The sequence below is a fragment of the Aythya ferina genome (genome assembly GCF_964211825.1).
Source record: "Aythya ferina genome assembly, chromosome: 3".
NCBI classification, from domain to species: Eukaryota; Metazoa; Chordata; class Aves; order Anseriformes; family Anatidae; genus Aythya; species Aythya ferina.
The window spans coordinates 51,480,215-51,500,660 of record NC_140298.1 but is presented as its reverse complement, the minus strand read 5'-3'; the positions used below and the strand labels follow the sequence as shown (position 1 = coordinate 51,500,660).

At 47.3% G+C, this 20,446-nt stretch overlaps 1 protein-coding gene and 1 long non-coding RNA gene across 3 annotated transcripts in view; both read right to left on the bottom strand.

Annotated features, from left to right (window-relative positions):
* Window positions 1-1,722: 1,722 nt before the first annotated feature.
* On the bottom strand, window positions 1,723-5,912 carry LOC311434854. Its single transcript, XR_014691773.1, has 2 exons — window positions 5,715-5,912; window positions 1,723-2,607 (listed from the first exon to the last, which is right to left on the bottom strand). It is a non-coding gene; the product is annotated as an uncharacterized lncRNA (long non-coding RNA).
* Window positions 5,913-15,993: 10,081 nt separating this feature from the next.
* UST (uronyl 2-sulfotransferase) overlaps window positions 15,994-20,446 on the bottom strand; it is a gene marked incomplete at its 3' end in the record, with an annotated part of 164,748 nt that continues 160,295 nt past the window's right edge. Inside the window, exons 9-10 of one of the 2 annotated variants that reach the window (XM_084512782.1) lie at window positions 18,151-18,210; window positions 15,994-17,640 (exon numbers count right to left, since the gene is read on the bottom strand). In XM_084512782.1, the coding sequence (XP_084368908.1) occupies window positions 17,634-17,640; window positions 18,151-18,210 (67 nt within the window). Of the gene's footprint in view, window positions 17,641-18,146; window positions 18,211-20,446 lie in introns of those variants that run through there. The other variant, XM_084512783.1, reaches the window with a different exon arrangement.

The window sequence follows — 20,446 nt, the reverse complement described above, 5'->3', positions numbered from 1 at the left end:
TTCTACCTGCTTTTTTTTTTTTCACCTTCTCTCAGTTCCACATTTTTTTTATTTTTATTTTTTTTTAATATGTTCAACTTGTCAGCAGTGTCTTCCATTTGCCCCTACTGAATGTCATGCTGCTACAGGCAGTCTACTATCAAGTTTCAGGACAGTCACTAATTATCTTTATCTAGCATAAGGAAAACCAAAAGATTTACCTCTGTGGGTACAATACACTTTTGTTGAAAATTCTTTTCAGACAAGGATTATCTTGCAAAAGAATCATACCTCTCTAGATTTTTTTAAAAAATTAGCAATTTGTCATATCTGCCCCTCCCCAGCCTTCCCAAAGTCTCCATCTGGGGCTTTATGCTGGAAACAAAACAAAAATGGGAGGAGGGGTAGAGGGAAAGAGTAAGGCTGACTGTGAGGTAGATAAATCAGTGAACTTAACTTCACAGATACATTTCCAACTATTTCCCCATATATTTCCACTGTATTAAGCTGTATGCTCCATTTTGATCTCTGGAAAGCCTCCACCTATTTTCTGCTTAATAAAACATAATTAGCCAATATTTGTACTTACCGTAAGCCCTCTTAAATCAACACTCTATGTTAGCAAAACTCAAAGCAGTATTGCCTAGACCATTTTCAGTGTTGACACTATTTCTTCCAGTGTACAAACCTCTGATACTAGTGCTATTGGACACCATGTGGGAAGCAGTGCTCTGATTATACCCTCCCCCCCTTTATTTCAACATGTGTAGATTCTTTGGCATTTTTTTTAAATTTTTGGGGGGCTTGCAACAATATATTCTTATCAGAGGTACACAGGGAGAGCTTGCATGAAAGAAAGGTGCTGTATGCTTGTGTTTAAGTCCTCGTTCTGGAAAGCACAAGAACTGGGAAATGCTGCGTGGTGGCAAAAAAATGACAAATGTGGTTCTTCCAGTTTTGTGTGTGAACAGAGCAAGCTGTTTAGTGATGCCTCTGGCTGAATAGTTTTCTTAGTTTGTGTTGAAACTGAACATAAAACTGTCTCCTGTACCTCGTGTATCAATATTTTTTATACCATGGTGATGATAGTTAGGGAGTTGTTAAATTCAGAACAGGAACATAACTGCATAAATAAACCTAAGGGATCCCAGCCCATGGAGAATTGGTATCCAGGTATTCAGCCAACCAAAACCGAGCGTGTTTATGTAAGAAAAGGACTTGTATTTCCTGTTCTGTGCCAGGCTCCTTGGTAATTAACGTCCCGATACAAAACTGTGCATTCACTAACGCCATGCACACATCGTGTGGAGCTCTTTCAAAGCTCCTGAGCAGTCCCAAACTCAGTAACAAGCACTACCGTGGGCCTCTCCAGGTTCACCTGGAGCCAGAAGCAGAAGTGGGTAGGTAGTAGAAAGGGGACGGCAGACAGCTCTGTTTGTACAATTTGGGTATGAGGTAGCTGAGAGCAAAAAGCCCATAGCAAACCCTAAGCAACAAATAACCTTAAATCCCAGTGCAGGTCATCTCCCAAGGAGTGGCTGCATCCCACACACTTGCTGATTAGTGGCTCACACTGAAATAACCAGGCAGGCCCACTCAGACAGCTGGCTGGCAGACAGGATTCCACAAAGGAGGAATCAAAGCCAGAAATCCCTCCTAAATGCCAGTTTCAGACGTGCATCTTCATTCCTCCCCCAGCCTCCTTCCTAAACCTAGAAGACAGCAAGCAGGATGGACATTTGATGCCAGAAAGCACTGTCTGAGATGTTTATTTTATTGCTGAAAAATTGAACAGTATGTTGAAGTACAGATTTTGTTTTGGGCTAGCCAAGACTGAAGGCACAGAGGAGACCTGTCAGAGCCAAGGAAACTCTGTCACAATCCCTTACGCCAAGCATTTTGCACTTCCAAAGTAATCATGGAGCTATATCCGTAAACACATATGGAGTGTGTGCAGGACCTTGTACCAGGAATAAGGAAGGAAGGGAAAGTTACTAACTGTGTGACCAGCAGTGTGTACCGTCTGGCAGACATGGTCTAAAACAAGTCTGGAATTGAGAAATTTATCTATTGTGCCTTTTTTGTTGTTGTTTTAAGAAACTTTTGCCAGGGAAGATGCCACGTTACCAGGAAATGGCTTTTTGACGTGATACCGTATTTTCTGCTGAGTTGTTCTGGACCAGTGACTGGACTGAATGCCCAGCTCCAGGAAAACAATTGAGATCAGGCCTCCAGATACAAAGGAGCTGCTTTCCATCAGCGCAGGCTGCTTTTACAAAATATTTCTGAAGGTGCACAAGGTTAGATGTAGGGTGCCTGTGCAGGGAGGCCGTGCGACCGCTCTCAGTGTCACTTGTTTGCTTCCACCGTGCGCAGGTAAGTTGGCCACCCCAGTGTGCTTGTAGGGACAGCGGCACACAGGGGACATGGATGGGGCCCAGACTGTGCTGAACTGACTGTGGTGAGAGGCTGCGCCATGGGCACCACCTCAGCCTCCTGCTGCCTTCGCAGTGGCTGAATCCCAAAAGCACCTACTGATCCCCTGACTGGTGGGCCAGACCCAGCCACTCCTGTGAGAACACAGCCCACCTGCAAGCTGCCATCCGCAGGGAGGGAAAGACATTTGCCCTGTAAAAAACAGAGTGAAAAATATGTTTGTCTCCCCTTTAAAGATAAAGCAGTGACTCTTATTAGCAAAGAATATGTAAGTGGATTATGTATTTATGACCGCAGATTCACTGCTTCACAAAACGCGAACAGGGTTTTTCTTGGTAGCAATTCTTATAGGATCCATTTGGGGCGCGTTTATCACATTTTCAATAAATTAATAGAGATCCAGAGGCTGATTCTTGATTCTGACCTAGGGTGCTTCCCACAGCTCAGCTATCTCATGGACAAAACCCTAAAAGTCTCTGTTCAAGATCAGTGCAGTCATTATGTCCATTGGGGAGCAACGAGGGGAAAGCTGTGAGGAGCTGGGAGGTTTAACTGACACATACTGAGAGTAACACTGACCATGGCTGTGTCCTCTCTTTCCTATCTTGTTTGCAGTGAAAGAAGTGTTCTTCGAGTGCTTTCCTGTGTTTCGCCATAGCTTCATAGGTTTTGAAGTATAAAGAGATGGTTAGATTTGAGCTGCTTCGTCAAGAGTCAGCTATTTCTGGAAACTTTCTTTGGATAGCTTGCTCCAGTGGCTTATTTGGCTCACTACAATAAATGATCGTTTACACATAAACTTGGCAAATGTCAATTGCTCCCATTTCAGTTTGGGAGGCCTTACTGCACTCTCTTGAGAAGAGTGACAGTCGCGTGAATGAGGACTTCTCGGCCCCATTGGCCGCTCAGAAGGGCTAAATTTGCCCTGTTACAAAAAGTGTCAAATTTCATGATTCTTAGAAGCAAATCTATTGCTCAATCTTGCAGGCATGTCCAAGAAGCCCTGCTGGGCTATTATTTACAGATTCTGAGATAATAGCTTTCAGGAGATTTTCTGGGAGGCACTGGATATTGAGAGAGAAAAGGGTGCGCTGTGCGGGGAGGGACTGACACCTCCCTCTGCTCAGTGGGGAGATCCTGTGAAGATGTCTATGGGCTGCTCTCAGTCTGCGTCCTCCAGGGTGCTAACTGGGTCAGACATGGTGCTGGAGGGCAGGTGGAGTCCCTGCAGCAATGGAAAGAAAAGCTTCTCCAGAAGTTAGAAGTAAATATCTAACCGTTGTGCACAGTGAGATTTTTTTCTGATACTAATTCAATAGCTCAGCAAACTGAGCAGGTGAGACATGCTGAATTTCCTAGACTGGTTAGAAATTAAACTCAAGTATGACGCCCGCAAGCTGCTTGCTTGATCAGCCCTGTCCTGTAGCAGCTGCTGCAATCAGTGTTTAGAGGGGGCTCCAACCAAAACCCCGCTCTGCCACACCTGCACTGACTGCCATGTCCGAGATGTCCCAACTATTACAACAGTGAAGAGCTCACTGGCCAGATACCAGCCCCAGGACTGCTTCTAACTCCCTGCAATTCCTTGTTTTTGATGGAAGTCATGTGAATGGGAGCCAGAGCAGCAACACAAAACGCTGTGGCTCCGAGAATGAGAAACATGTTCACACAGCAATGGTAGAAAAATATTTTGGATTCCAACAACAACTATGAGAATTAATACGAGTTTTATAGGGACACACATTTGTTAGTCCTCTAGGCTAATTACAGCACCATAAAATACGGTGATAAAAAATTACTGATTGAATTGCTAGAGATGGAGCGTGGAGAAGGGGGAAGGCAGGAGAGGTATTGCTAATAAATCATTGTCCTGTCCAGCGGGTTTCCATTATTTGGAGAGAAGGGCAATTACCGAGGCACACTGCTGCCCTGCTTTCAAAGTTTAACATTCCTGTTTGATATCTGATCCAGCAAACAGTGTTAGGGGGTATCCAAGCAGCACGCACAGCACTTTAAACAGTTAAGAGAGCAGGGGTGCTTGAACAGGTTGGCCTTCTCGGCCATGGGGTAATTAAAGACACGCACACATAGGCATCTCCTTAGAGGCTTATAGGTACAGCCTAGATGTGGCTTTGATGAGAAGGGGGGACCATGTTCCAGGCTCAGCATCACCAGTGCATGGTCTGAGGCTCCTGTATTCATGAAAGAGGTTGGCTTATGCTGCCTGAGTCAGAACCTGCCTCAACTTTGCTTTCTAAAGCACAGGCTGTGCTCCAGCTGGACCCCAGCTCTTCGCTTCCAGAGAAAGGTCAAGGGAGAGCTGGCAAGATAGGGTGGGCAGCTCAGACACAGCCACCTTGATGCCACCCCAAATAACAGGCTGTTTGGCTTCACATACATGTGGATGTAGTGCTCAGTGACATGGTTTAATGGTGGACCTGGCAGTGCTGGGTTAAAGGTTGGACCAGATGGTCTTGGAGGTCTTTTCCAACCTAAACGATCCTAAATGACTCTAATTGCACAGGACAGATTCAAACATACAGATATTTTGTGCTCAATGCAGTACGGTGCCTAGCCTTGAAAACAAAATATGAAACCACAAATTTCTACAGCAGAAAGATGCAAACACTTCAGTTTCTGCATTTACATTTATCCCCTTCTGCTCCCAGTGATCGTTGGGGGGGTTCACCATGAATTAAGGACACAAAAGTCTTTCATTTTATTGTATGGTTGCTTGCCATAACTTTGCTGCCACCTTCCACGATGGTCCCAGTCATCTCTGCTAAACTGGAGAGTGCTGCACCATGGGCTGGGGCATTATTTTTTCCCAGGGGCCCTCTCACTGACCTGCTGCGTGAGCCTGGCCCCTACCTTCTCTCTGAAACCTGGGTGCAGAATAGGGCCAGTGAGACTGATCTGTCTCTCTCTCTGTGTGTCTGTGAACACGAGGCTACAGACTGTGCACGAGATGCTGTTAATACAGCAACAGTGGAGTTAACATCTAGTGTCGTACACTGGAAAATGAGAGATGAGTTAGATGGGCTAAACGAGGCAAATTTTTATTAATATCCTGCAGAGTCCAACAGAGCATACAGCCCAGTGTACAGCCCACTGGGTGTTGAAACATCAGTTTGGCTTGCCCGACCTTATCCTTGCATTATTTATGATTCGAACCACCCTCTCCTCCCCTGAGCACAGCCAGGTTTTAACCATTTGAAAGAAGTCAGCACTCGGAGTAGCTCTAGCAGTGACGGGGTAAGGATAAAAGCCAGGAAAGGATTGCAGGGAGAGGTACTTACTGTGCATATTTCCCTTTGCCTTTGAATCACATTTCAACTTTCTCTGCCACTTCTGTGTCTCTTATCAAGCCTCTTCTGGGTTCAAAACTAACTCCCAGCGCAGGGAGGGAGCTTACTGGAGCCAGCAGCTCTACACCGCAGGTCAAACTCCGTTGTTTTCACTCTGCTCAGCCAGCCAGAAACACGGCCCTCCCCTTGCCGATGTGCTGTGCCAGGAAAATTGGGAAGAAACTTGCGGATGGATAGGCAGGGTTTCAGCCTGCTAGCCCTCAACTAGTTAAAGCTGACGTACGCCTTTCATAGTACTTCACACCAGCTTGGGTTGTACTCATTTCACCCAGATACTAGGGCTTCTTGTGGCTGTTGGGGAGGACCCAAGGAAAAGCCTATTTCCTCTCGTAAGATCCACTGATGTACCCAACCTGTGTTGGTTCCCCTTAGCCTATCTGTTATGGCTCTCCTCTCCTCAACATCTCAGTCCAAGGAAGCATGGGGCTGGCTCTGCTCCTGCTGATACAGATGTTGGCAGCCTGTAACCCCAGGGTCTGCTGTGCCCGGGTGCAAATCAGTCTCCACCTTCCTTCGGCTGCCAGGCCAGAGGCTGCTTACTGAAAGTGATGGTCACACACAGGCAGGTGTCCTGGCACCGTTAGCTCCCTCGCCTGTGTCACATTTGCTCTGTAAGCCTCTAGGTGTTGGTCCTCATCTCAGCTGTTATCATCTCACTGCTTGTAATGTTCTGGCATTCGGAGGAGCGATACTTTCATTTTCAGCAGCGAAAGAATACACTCTAGCATGGCAAACAACTCTTTACGGTGAAAAGAAAGTCTCAAGTCCTGTTTGTAACACTTTCACCTCCGAGCTACGTCAGCAGGCCTTCCAAATGTGATTCATCACTTCTCCCCATTTAAAAAAAAAAATTATTATTATTATTTTTAAGTTTTATTTTATTTTATTTTATTTTATTTTATTTTATTTTATTTTATTTTATTTTATTATTTTTATTTTTTAAAATGCCAGTCCAATTTGCTGTACTTGCCTGCACTCCCCAGGAGACCAGGGAGCATTCTGGACCAAGGGGAGAAATCTTATCCCCCCCAGCAAAATAGAAGGGGGAGATAGTGGCCCACAGGGAAGTACTAACATGCAGCACCTGAAGGTAAGGGATTCCTGTTCCTAGACACAAAGCCACGGGTGCAGTGTCTTATATCCAGATTGTTGTGCAGTCTAACCCAAAGTGGTATCAGTACCACTGTTGCTGCCGTGAGGTTTTCTCCAGTCAAAAAAATTGCTCTGCAAGCTAGCCTCTGTGTGCTTATGTTTTAACCGCTGCTGACTCCAAGCCCCAGAGTATTCCCTCAGTGGTTACCTGAAGTGCTTAAGTGAGCTGCACCTGGAAGGAATGCAGCTACAGGAACTTTTTTTCCGGGCTACAGAATATTAACTGGTGTTACCCAACTGACTGGCATTTCGGTTTACATCATTCAACATCTTTGCCTCAGAAGAACAAAAACACAAATTGAATTTTGGCAATGTGAGCAAGCTCCATTCCAGGAGCTGTTTATGAGCTGTCTTACCAGTCAGGGAGCAGAGAGGGAAGCGAGGCAAGCTCCTCAGAGAGGCTGCATCGTGTGCTCTTGAGCAACCCTAGAGCCATTATCTCAGTATCTCACATTTCAAATACTGTAAGAAATGGAAGCATTTATTAAGAAACTGGTACTCCATGGTCACCTTCTGATTTCTCTAATAGGATTTTTATAGTGGCCAAGCTTAGGGAGACCCAGATTTGGGTGGGGGAACATTTTCCCACATCTGTAATAGATCCATTGTGACAGTGAAGACGTGTCTGGACTGCCAGTATTTTCTTGGAAATATAAGCTGAATATTTTCCTTATGGAAGTGAAGAATTCTCTGTTGAAATTTATAGTCTTCCCTCTCTAATATCCTGGAGGCTGGACTCCCACAGTCCACCTTTACCATGGCTGGTACCTTACTTTCCCACAGACCTGTGGAGACCACCACCTGACCAGAGTTTACCACGCAGTCAGGCTAATTTGAGACCCTTCCTTCTTCTTCTCCCCGCTGTTTACAAGCTGTGCATGTACAAGACACCAGAGGAAGGAAATTGGTAAAGCCGGAGAGAGAAGAAAGGAAATTAAAATCTTCAGATCCCCCAGGCTAAATCCTTTCTTGCTGACAGAGGCTGGTCTGCTGCAGGACCTGGTGGGAGCCGCTCCCCCCCGTCTGCTGTAAGGTGGGATGATGTGAGACTGGGTTACCTCTGGTGGAGGAGCAAGGAAAAATGGCTCAGGAGCAGGGTCAGAGTGCACTTCTGGTGGATTACTCCAGAGAGACATGGGGAGGAGGGAGAGCCACAGCACTTCCCCAGCCTTTTACATGTAGATCTGATCTGCCACAGGCACTGAACAGCTCTGTTACGCCACTGCTAGCCACTACCACCCCATCTGGGCACGTTCCAAATTGTTTTTGATGCAGAAATGTTTGTGTTTAATCCTTCCTTGTTTCTCTCATCCAAGCCTGTGCCCACCCCATGTCTTTCCTCATCAGCTTTGGGAGAAAACATGGTCATAAGGCAGGTAAGAAAGAGCAGTGGGAGCAGAAGTCCTGGCTCCTTGATTGCTGCTCTGCCACGGCTCCTTCGCCAGGGATAGCAGCAGGCTGAAGGCACAGAAGAAGGCAGAGGGAGCTGCCACCACGCCGCTTCGTTTTCAGCCGAGGAGCTCTCCTCCTTAGGGCTAGCACAGTGATCTCCTTTTTTCCAGAGTAGGTGCAGAAGCCATCCTATTTTCTTAGCACTGATTTTCATAAAGAAAGGACTTTATGGAAACCACATGTGATTGACTCGAAGACTGATGCTACCAACACCTGCCATTCCTATTTATGCCTATTTTTAGCATCTCTTCACACAGTGCTGATGCAGCACAATCTCTATTCTATAATATCCTTCCTAAAAGCTGAACTTTGCCAAGAAATTTCACACAACCATATGTAGAAATAGCCAGATAAATATCCAGCAGAAATGGATGAATCCTTCTGTGTATGTTTGTGTGTCTTGAAAGGTTCTCCCTGAATCCAGCTCCCAAGGGTATGCCAGGGTCTTATGAGAAGACAGAGAAAAATTGGAGCGTGTTGGCTGCCCAGACATCTGTTGATGTACAAAGTATTCCCAAGCTCCTGCACTGCAGCTCCTCATGATGAATGGCAGCTCTAACTGCATGGTACTGTGCTGAAATTCTCTGTACCTGTCAATTATTTTCCCCTTGCTGTGAATGATGGACAATTTTCCAGAAGGGGTTCAGACTACTACTTCCCAACCCAAACCCCAAATCTTGGACTCCTAGCAATCTACATTAGCGATCTTGACTCCTAGTAATCTACGTTACTCTACATTGCAGGACTCATAAGGATGTTACTTCTAAATTTTAAAAATTAAATATAAATAAAATGAGCTGTACTTGAGTTACAGTGATAGTAGCAGCTTATTAATTATGCATGAATTTGATCCACACAATCCATACAAGTGATCTGTCTCCATCTTCCTGAGAAAGCAGTCTTCATTAGTCTTGTTAGGAATTTGTTGAAGATGGGACTAAAAAACCCCTGAGCCATTTGGATCATCTGCCTCAGTACATCTCAGCTATGAGTCCCCTTTCCTGCTCCTGACAACAGAATCTCTTTTGCTCGTTACTCTCACTTTGTCGTCACAGATAACTCTACATAGCTTGTGGATATCAGCTATGGAAACCATGCCAGCTTCTCCAGAGTAGCTTTAGCTGGTAGCTTGTCACAATTCAGTGGTGACAGGAAACTGAATTTCATCCCTGGATTCTGGAGCAAGTTAAAACACCTTTTGATATTTAATGGGCCTTTGTTCTTTAACGTGTAGCTGTTTACCATCATATTTTGGCAGCTTCTTTGGAGATACCAGCCCAAGGAGGTTGTTTCAGTGGAAGTCCTGGGTCCCTGCTGCTTGTTTTTGCCATGCCGTGATGGAAGGTGCTGTTGGGCCTCGCCATGCCTTGGTGAATCCAACACTTGCTAGGAGCCCTTGCTTTCTAGCCAGGAACTGCTGCAAGCATCCATTCCTTTCTTCCCAGAGTACTTTCCATTCATTTTACCCCTTCTTCCCATATTCAGACTCCTTCATATATCACCTGCATCCAAGAACAGTTCTAAAGCAGCATCCAGGTGACCCAGACCACCAGCAGCCTGCAGAGACGCTGGTGTGACAGCCCTGTACCTCTTGTGTTACTTGCCTCTCTATCCCACCCTCAAAATCCAAGCAAACTGCTCACCTGCTTCGCTCTGGCTGCCACTTATCCCCACCTAAGATGCATGGTGCTGCTTTGACCCTGTTCCCTGGTTTGTGGCCTCTGAAAGGACCGGTAGGAGATGTGCTTTGCAGGATGGGAACCACAGCGAACCAGAGAGCTTATCCTTTCCACCACGTGGATCAGATAACAAAGGTGTGCAGGGCTTCTCTCTCAGACCTGCACCCTGAAGATGGAGCGCCTGCTTCCCAGGTCCTCTCTCCCATTGTTGCTGCAGGTATAGGGGCAGGCTGCCCCATGCTAAAGCTACAGCACAGTGGGAGATGTGCTAATGGAGAAGGAGGATTAAAACCCCCTTCACCTACCCAGGGAAATGGATTCTGTGCATCCCAGAGGCCATGAAACATTTGCCTTTCAAAGGCAAATGGTGCTAGTAAATTCATACCTACATTAGTCCTCATTATCATACACCAGATTTTACTGACCTTCATTATATTGCAGCAGGTTCTGCTTTAATAGGGCTCTCCGAAGGGCTCTCGGATGCTGGCAAGACTCTATTTAGTACTTCATGCCATTGGTACGTGGCATGGTGGGAGAGATGAGTGGCTGCTCTGCCCAGACCCCATCCCGTTCCCATTGCCGTGGCCACACCAAGAAAACTGCAAGCCAAACAAACCACCTTACAGCACCAATTCCTTAACAGGCAACGGCCGTCTTCCCATAAGGTCTGAGCAAGAGACGATCCCTGCCACAGATGCTTGGGTGTTGCCCATGGAATTTGGAAGGATGAAATCATCACACGTCCCCCCGCCCGCTCACGTTGAGGCATTTCTGACTGGTATCATATGATGCGGTCGCCTCCAATTAGAAAGGACTGGGATCAGTGATTCAGGAGGTCACTTCCAGGCCTGCGGCTGGAAAGAGTTAGTTTGAGGTCGCCAGAGGAAGGCAACGATAATTGTTAAAAGTGGCTTAGGGCCTGGTCGTGTGTGAGGAGGGCAGGAGAGGGGAGATTCAAAGCCCAGCTCCTTAACTCTGTTTGTACGTTTTGGCAAATCCTTAAGCATGCTGTCCTTTTTATTCCCAACGAGTTTCCCTTTTCTTCGCAGCTTCTGCACGGCCCCGTGGGCTGTGTATGCCACGGACTCAGCCTGGCTGCTGGCACCCAGTCAGGCTCAGTACACGCTAGCAGCATGGTGAGTGACACAGTTATTCGGGGACCTTAGACATGGCTGTTGATATACACAGCTTTGTATCATTTGCACCTGGATCGAGAAGGATGTACTTGTCATTGCCCCCCTGGCACATCTCCTGGTGGGATGCAGCAGGCACTGCTGCACCTCCTGCTCCAGCCCATTTCCAGATTCAGGAGCATGCATCTACACTGCAGCTAATCTGTTGGGAAGGCTGCTTTAAGAGCCTTTACGCCTCTAAAAAAGCAGAAGTTGAGCACTCTGACTGGCTGCCGCAAAATAAAGCCCTTCTCTTCTTTCCCACATGCATGCACAATATTAAATAACATCTTCGTGTCTGAACTGGGACAGATCCCTGCACACGCTGGGCACGCAGAGCCTCAAAAGAGCTTTCTTACACAGAGTCTATGGCCCAAAATATTTATGCACAACTATGTTTGTATGGATGTGTTTATATTCACAAGTAATTATGCAGCAGCTAGGCATTTTACAGGCTTGTCCTCTCTCTGTCTCCAACAAATAGTGTCTTTAATGTCCTAATGATGTACCAGTTCAATGTTTACATCCCTTTTTACTGTGAATGTGGTTGTTTGATGTTTGACAGCAATATTTCCTGTCTCTTACCAGCAGGACCAACAACTGATTTTCATTTCCTTAAAGAAGAAACCCACATTTGTACTCTCCGAAGGCAAAAAATGTATAAAACGTGTTTTCTGAGGAGTAATTTCTGGGCATGGTGTGATGCCAGTCTCAAGCCCTGATGCTGAAAATTGTTCTTCTGTAACTTATTAGTGTTAGTTCCTCCTTTGGCCTGCAGATGAGAGTGCATGTACTAATAACTCAGCAGAATAGTACATGTGGTAATATATTCAGTAATATTCAGCTTTACCCATGCATTCTTTCTCCTCTGTTTTTGTAAAGAGTTCCCCTTCTTTTTACAGTTAAGCCTGGACATATTTTTCTATTTTAAATTTTCCAATGATTTGTACAAGAGAGTATTAAATTGCTAAAGGGCATATTAAGTATTACAGCTCTGTTAAACTTGAATGAAGCAATGCAAGTCTGGAACACATTTAATAAATCTGCAGCTTGATAAGCAAACTTTCTTTGCCGAATGTGACATTCCAGTGCACTAATCAGCTGTGTGAAAGACCTGCCTCTAATTCTTTTATTCTTTTCACTTCCTCACCCAAGGACTCCAAGCAGCTGTGGGCCTCCCCTTCTCTTGGCACTTTTTAGTTTAAAACCATTTCTGTATCCTTCAGGGGAAGGTTTGCGGGAGCTGGGCATTGCAGACTTAAGGACTGTCTGCACAGCCTCACTGCATCTTACATTTTCCAGCCTTTTTTTTTTTTTTTAAGTTGGAGAATGAGAACCTAGTAGGTTCTGGTCTGAGGAGGGCTCACACTAAGTGTGTGGAAGTCATATCAAGAAAACACCTATGTCACTGACTGCAGGGGGAAGAGATCAAACTGGGCCACCCAGAATTGCCTGGGAAAGCTTAGAGATATGACAGTTTTTTTTTTTTTTTTCCCCAGTCCTTTTATTTATTTATTTATTTGTCTGAGTGCTCTTTTATTTAAAAAGATCACAGGTCATCTCCAGGGTGATGCACCTCTTTAATTTCATCCACAGAGGCACTGGCAGTTGCATTGGGCTCCATCAGGAAAAGCTTGTGAAATGTGAGATCATTACAGTGGTGACGTATGGTGGCAAATCATCTTAGATGGATGGTAACTGTTCTAGAAGGCTTCCCCTTGTGCGTCGGGTTCTGCTGGTGGTGTGTCCCACCACTGTGCCTGTCCATCCTTATTGTAATCAGCACTTCTTGCCTGGAATAGCATCTTGCACAGCCCCAGACTTGGTCCTGGCCCTAAACTGAAAGGGGAGGCAGAGCACGTACAATGCTATGTTGCTGCAGTGCTCCTGGAGGGCTGGTGACACTCGTGTTGGTCAGAGCAGTGCCTGGGGCAGGTCAGTGAGCTGAGCAATTCCCAGGTTTATTAATTAAATTTAAATAATTAATAAATCATGTTTAATTAATTATTCCATTTAACATCCCCTTTTGCAGTGTCTCGAGGCAGCTTCATTGTAAGTGATGTGAAGAGTGACAAATAAAATGCGTGCACACAATTTTCACAGCTCTCCAGCCAGCAGTGCTCCAGAAAACAGAAGCACCTTTCCTCACAGATACCCATCTGTTTGAAGATGCTCGAGGGCTGACATTGCAGAGTTGGAGAGCTCCAGAGGTGTTTCTTGAGTCTTTCCCAGCCACTAGGAGAGCAAACATGATGACCACTGGAAGAAGAGAGGAGAACAAATGGTCATGGAGACATGGAGAAGAACGGGGTGCGGGACTGATGGTTGAGTCCTGGAGCTCAGTGAGAGGAAACTGCGTGTCCTTCTCCTTTAACATCAGCGTACAGTAACTGGTCCCCATGCCCTGCGCCAGCCTGGCAGGACAGAAAAGGCAGGCTGGGCTGCGTGAAGAGGCCAAGCACCGCACTGACAGCGGGCGCACAAGGCTCCTCATGCTTTCCTGATGACACGCTTCAGCCCAGACGGGGCTCTTTAGGAGCGAGATGCCGCATGTGTCACAGCCCTCAGAGCCTTGGCCCCCGCGCCGAGGCTGCCACCGGGAATGCCAGCTATGGCGCTGGGGTTATTTTCACCAGGCTGAATGGGCTTCCCTGCCATTCCGCAGAGAGCACGAGACAGCTGGAAGGCAGCGGCAGCTCTTCCTCGCACAGGAGGCTTCAGCCACCTCATCCCTCCGTGCCCGACCAAAATAGCCAGCGGGGAGCCGCGGGCAGGCTCCTGGAGCTCGGGCACAGCCCGGCTCCCACCGCCCTGCTCCCGGGGCCGGCTGCCCGCCCTCCATGCCCCGGCCCCGGCCCCGGCCTCGCCCCGGCCCCATCGCCGCGCCTGCGGCTCCCCCTAGCGCCCGGCGGGGCTGCACCTGCCCGCGGCCGGGCCTTGCCCTTTTAGTCGCTATTTTTATTATCATTTTTATTATTATTATTATTTTTTCGAGGGAAAAGCGGTAGTCCGTCAGGGCTGCGGCTCGGGAGGAGGAGGGCACCGCTTTGTTTTGGAGAAGCAGAGGGCACGGGGTTGGGACTGGGGGGTGAGAGAAAGCCTTTAAACGAAGCTGATATTGGCCGGTTGCTAGAATAAAGCGTGAAACAATGCAATAGGCGGCCTTGCTTCCTTGTGTAAATGTGCGGTATCAGCTTGCACCAGCAGTGCTGAGGCGAACCGAAGGAAGAAATGCCCCTGTCTCTGCTCCACTTCCCTCAGGCTGGCTCCAGCACATGAAAGCCAGTGAGGTTTTTTAAGCAGCATCACCCGGACCCATCACTACTTCTGGACCGGGGGCTGAATCCTTTCCCTGCTGCTCTGTGCTCCTGACTTTTATCAGGCGAAGGCTATTCATGAATTGTGCCTACAGCAGCAGGGAGAGTGCTGCCAGAGAGGCTGCGACTGCCTTTCCATGAGCTCTGGTATGGATGCCCAGCCCCCTAGCACCTGCCTGGGGCATGTCTTCCCCTGGTGCCCCTTGCACAGAGCCCTGCTCCTTCCACCTCACCCATGCTAACTGCCTCACTACGCAGGGACCTTGTAATCACTGCATGTGCCAGCCCTGTGGCACCACTATGCCAGCTCCACTGGCGCTGGTCAAACAGCAGTAACCATCACACAGTCTCCCAGCCTGAAGCAACAGCTAACGTAGTGCTTCCCCAGGGCAGAGCTAACCAGCCCCAGTTGCTTCCAGTGCAGTTTTGGGGGTTTGTTCAAGCCATTTATATTCTTAAATGCAAACAGGAATGATGAGTAAGTAATAGTTTTCAACTCACTGGGCTAAAGCAAAATGCTTTTGGAGGGACAGGCTAAAAAAATAATGGATACTTTGGTTTTGTTGGGCTTACTATTTTTTTTTTATAAGAGACTGTTTCATCTAAACTGAAATGACTAGCAAGCACTGGAGGGGAGGGAAGAAGGAGAAGCTAGCAACACTCTGAGCATCAAGGCATACAACCTGGTCCTCCTCAGTAAGAGGCTCCCACAGCTTAACCTGCACTTGCCCTCCTCTTGCATAAGGATTCTTCTGCATAAAAAGGATTTTTTGGCTCATTACAGATGCTGGAAAAGGGGGGTGGAAGCCTTGGGCAAACCAGGTGGTTTGGAGCTCCTCAGGGCACTTGCTGCTGGAGCTGGTGGGAGCAGAGGGGCAAGCTTTCTGCTCTCTCTGAACGAGGCCCTGGCTTCAGCAGCTGCATGTAAATAAGGCAACCACTGCAAAGCATCCGAGCCTGCGAAGCCAGGCTCTACCACAGCCATTGTGATCCGCGTTATTCAGGAATTCTACAAAACGGCACCAATCCTCATAAAAAGTTTTGCAGAGTAGATAAATACTACGCTCCAGCCCTCGCAGCGAGGGAGAGGGAAAGCTTTAAGCAATTAGGCTAGGCCACACAGCGATTCGGCAGCCGGCCGGGCCGCCAGCTGTGCGGGGCTCTCGAGGCAGCCGTGCCTCTGCGTGCTCCTCTGTGCCTGGGACAGCAGCGTGACCCACACCGTGACCCACACCGCGACCCACACTGCAGCCTGGGGAGGGGTACTGCAGCACCACATGCATTTTTTAGGGAAGAAAGGGTCTGACCTTGCTCACCTTAGTGAGGAGAAGCAGCTCACCTAAAAGATGCCATCTGAGAGCAAAATGTGTTTTCTCTGTTTGCCCTCCCCCCTGGACTTTCTGGATTGCTCTGGTAAGGTTTCCTATCTATTTTGTGCTTTTCTATCTGTTTTGCAGGGAAGTTAGAAGCTCTTAGCTTTGGTCAGAGCTGGTCTTGGCCCAAGTTTTGCTGCTGCCTCTGCTGTCTTTCCTATGATGAGAACAGAGAAACTGGGCCGTTCTTGTCTTCCTCACAGGAGCTGGCTGCCACTGCACTCTACCTATGCTGTACAGAAACACTTTAGGCTCCTTCGGCGTGACTGGTACATGCACATGCGGGACTGGAGCAAGCTCCAGAAAAGCCTCCTTCCCCCAGGCAGAAAGAGGACATTTGCTTTCCTGTCAGAGAAGCAAAAGCTTTTCCTTTGTCTCAGAAGACATTGTTTTGGAAAATCAGAGCTGACTACATCATAATTCCATCCCCTTCTCCCAGTTTTTGAGTGATAAGACATGCACGATGCTGCTTGACACTGTGATATTTATAAGACAAAGTAGAGGTCAGATTTGCTGAATGGTTTCCAAATTCCAGTGAGGTTTATCACAAAGAGCCCCATGCACGGACCGAAGTGGCGTGACTGACAAGGCCAGGATTGTGGAGTCACTGAAAAGCCCAGCTTCCAGCCAGCACTGATGGGCCACATCACGTTCACTGGGGCACAACCTGCTGGAAAGCTTCAGCTATGTGGAGAATTTGGGGAGTTTTCACAGCGAAGTTTCTGGACAAGAAGCCCCATTGTGAGGAGCTCAGTTTCATGCTCCGAGGAGCAGTGCTGTCCTCCATCTGCATGCTCCTGCCTGGGCCTGGAGGGGAACAGCCCGGAGCTCAGCCCCCATGCAGCAGGCAGGCAGGGGGCTGCTGTCCTCGCTGGATGCCTCCAGTCTCCCTGGAAGAGAGGCACTGCCGGGCTCCAGTTGCCAGCTTTCTGTCCCGAGAAGTGCGGGAAGAAAGGTTTTTCCCACAGCAAGTGCTGACAGGACTAGCATGGAGTTGTCCAAAGGAGATTTGGCAGAAATGCCCACCAGCTAGCTACAGTTAAGTAACTGGCTCCGTCTCCCTCTCTCCCCTCAGACGCTGGCCTCCAGGGCTGCTGCTGACACCCAGAGCCTGTTCTTGTGTCTGAGGCCTGACGCTGCTGAGACTTCTTTGCACCCTGGTGCTCTCACCTGCCAGCGCATTTCAGCCTCCCGGCCCCAAGCCAGAGGGGACGGATTTGGCATTGCTAAGCCTCAGTTATTTCAACAGAGGCAGGCCATGACTAGCCCCAGTACTCAGAGCAGAAACGGGAGCAGGGGTGAAGCTGACACCTCCAGGGTGGGCTCAACCTCAACGTCTTTGCCCCAGTATCAAGGTTTAGACCAAGGCTCAGCAGCTCTCGCTCCTCCACAAAGCACTCAGACAGAGGGGCTGGGGTGACATCCAGGCTCGTTCACTCTCCCTGAAGATGCTCCCAGAAGACACAGGCAAAGCTCCAACAACACGCACTGCCGAGGCACCATGGTAAGGCAGGGAGGAGTTGAGGGAAAGCACTGTGTCTGTCAGCTGAGAGGCACACGCCCTGCCTGGCAGCTGGAGAAGCTGTCTTGCCTGGGGGTACGTCACGCCAAACCAACTGCACAATGGGCAGAGTGGGAGCTGTCCTTTCGCTCTGTGCTGGTGTTGGTTGCTGAGCAGGAAGGCATCGCATCACGGTCTGGGCTTCTAGGCACTATTGGAAACAGAAGGAAAAATCAGTTTAGACTATGTATGCAAACAGATCTGATGACTTTTCAGGTAGGTATTCTTGCAAATGACTAAATCTGCAAGGTGTGACTTCATCTACCCATCTATCCTCATCTGTCCTCATCTAACCCATCTACTCATCTATCCTCAAGATCACCTTTGAAAAACACAAAGCTGATGTATAGCCTCTCCAGTTCTACGGGTGTCTGTTGTGTAACCAAATAAGAATAGGAATTACCTGTTGTCCCCAAAGGACATAAAAGATCTGATGAATGGCTAAAAAGTCATTCCTATTTAGGCTGTTACCTGAAAAGTTGGGAAGTTTCAAGGAAAAGTTATGGGGAACAAAAAATTTTCACAGAACTTGTTTTGTCTTCTTATATCTAGGGCCAGTGTTAGAGCAGGAAAGAAGGGAAAAAGGGTTAAGACAATTGACTAAATTGTAATTGGTGTCTTCTTCACACCCCTCCTGTGCAATGTTGGGAATATCACTTACCCACTTGCAGTATCCGTTCCCAGTGTATGAAATGGGGATAACAGCACTTCTTTACCTCCACTGTGGATCAAAAGGATAAAGGTATTAATCATTTTCCAAGATGCTCAGACAATATTGTTAGTGCAGAAGTACCCTACGCAGACTGACTTTGGGAAATATACCAAAGTCTGTGGTTTGTTCAAATGCAAAACAAATGGATAAGGTAAAAATAAGAAAGGCTTGCAACTCTTCAGGGAGGCATGGGTGCCTCATTGTCACTTCTTCAGCAAATCTCTTCAGCGTGATCTTATGAATCTTGTCTTCTTTGGGGAATCAGGGAGGAGACCAGCAACTGTGTAGTTGGTCTCCCCTTCCTCCTTCCCTTCCTGAGTTTACTGCCACACAAGCTAGACTGCAGGTGCCCAAAGGAGAAATCCCCATGTGCCATGGGAAGCTGTGTTCTGGACTTTCCCTTGCATCTGGCACGGGCTGGAACAGCCTCTGTTTCTCTCCTGCACCTGATCTGGAGATGATCATGAGTTCAAAACTGGGAGATGCCATTGGCCTTTGCTATCTCCTGCACTGTCCTGGCATCTGAAAACTGCGGCAGCGGCTCCCTTTGTGGCACTGTACCTGAGTATTACGCAGCTTGCTAGCAGCAGTGCTGCACTGAGGAGCATTCAGTTCAGTCAGCTTATCCACAGCACTCAGCCTGGAGAAAAGTGTGCTGAAGGATCAAATCCTTGTCTCAGATCTGCTCCTGCACTTCAGAAACAGGTACAGGCTGCGTGCTCTGCCAAGTTTTTAGGTAGGGTAGCATGGGAAAAGCTGTGAGAGTGCTAATTAAATAGAAGCACGTATGAAGCAGCATTTTATTTTAAATCACGGTCTCAAGTTCTCCAGATGAGACAAAGACAAAACGAGAGTGAATTTGTGTAACACTTCAGCTGGATGCTCTGTGTAATCCTAGTGTTTAGACCACTGTACTTAACAGCGTTGCCTCCATGTACTCTTGCTTTTCACAGCCCTAATTCCCCCTCAATCTAGCAGATTTCTTTGCCGTTCTCCTTTCTGCCCATCTGATAGGAGGAAGGGAACTGAAGGATGGTGAAAGTCTGAATAAAACACACTCCTACCATGCCTCGCTGACACCAGTGTTATTACTTACCCTTACATGACAGCTAAATTCGTCCACAATCAGTTAAATGCAAAAACAGACTTGCATTCTTCCTTTATGTACTCAGAAAAGGAAATCCACATGTTTATATTCAAAATCCACATCCAAATATACCATTGGTGAGATCTTACCATTTTCCAGCATGTGAAAGGCCGAATACATGTTTGCAGAAAATCCTCCCCCCTTCCCACCCCACCGTTGCCCCCAGAGCAACCTTGCACCCTGCCTCCAGGCTCCCAAAATGTGGCAGCCCCACACACTCTGCCATGACACGACTGCTGTGGCATGCAGGGACAAACTGAAGAAAAGATACAAGCGTTTTTCAGTTGGAAGTGAGACATTAACAGCTGATTTATGCTGGCTGAGGAGCTGAGATGTAGCTTTCAACCTTCAGCACAAGATCCCTGCCATCTATGTCTAACCTTCTGCATTTTTTCCCCGGTGTCTGTCACCAAGTGGTCTTGTAGCACACTTCACCTCCGTGCACCTCAGCAGAGCCTAATTCTGCAAACACTCCCTTGGGACACTACACTGTAACAACAGAAGTGGTCCCAGCAGTGCCAACACCACTGGGTGTGCATTTTCAAGCATCTCACCAGATGCTCTTCATTTTTTCACATGGAGTCTGTTTATAGAGGTCTATACATAACAAGGCTCAGTTCTTTTTTCTCGTCTTGGCTCATGCAAGCAGATTGATCAACACTGCTTTATATATTTGCTCAAATCTTTGCAGTAAAGGCTGAAACCTTAAAAAATAAAAAGAATGGTGCAGTATTGTATTACAGTCTAGTTGCCCTCAGAAATGTTGCTGCTGTCGTTTTAGGCTATGGTCTGCTGTCACAGATGTTCCCTTTCTTAAAATGGAGGAAAAGTTCAGAGCACCATTACCCTTAACTGGGAATTACAGAGCTTTATTTTTTAATAAGATGGGGAGCTCTATTCTCTGGCAGACCACACATCTTCATTTAATAAAGAGGGTCTAAGTTGGCATGCAGTGTCATCTCCTTTATTAGTCAAAAAATGTACCTTTATATTGAATATTTGTCTTTATTACATCAAATATTGAAAGCAGGACAAGTTCAATGGCTGACATCCACAGATGTGCTCTCTGGTGTTTTAAATTTGTAATTTTCTTTTGTG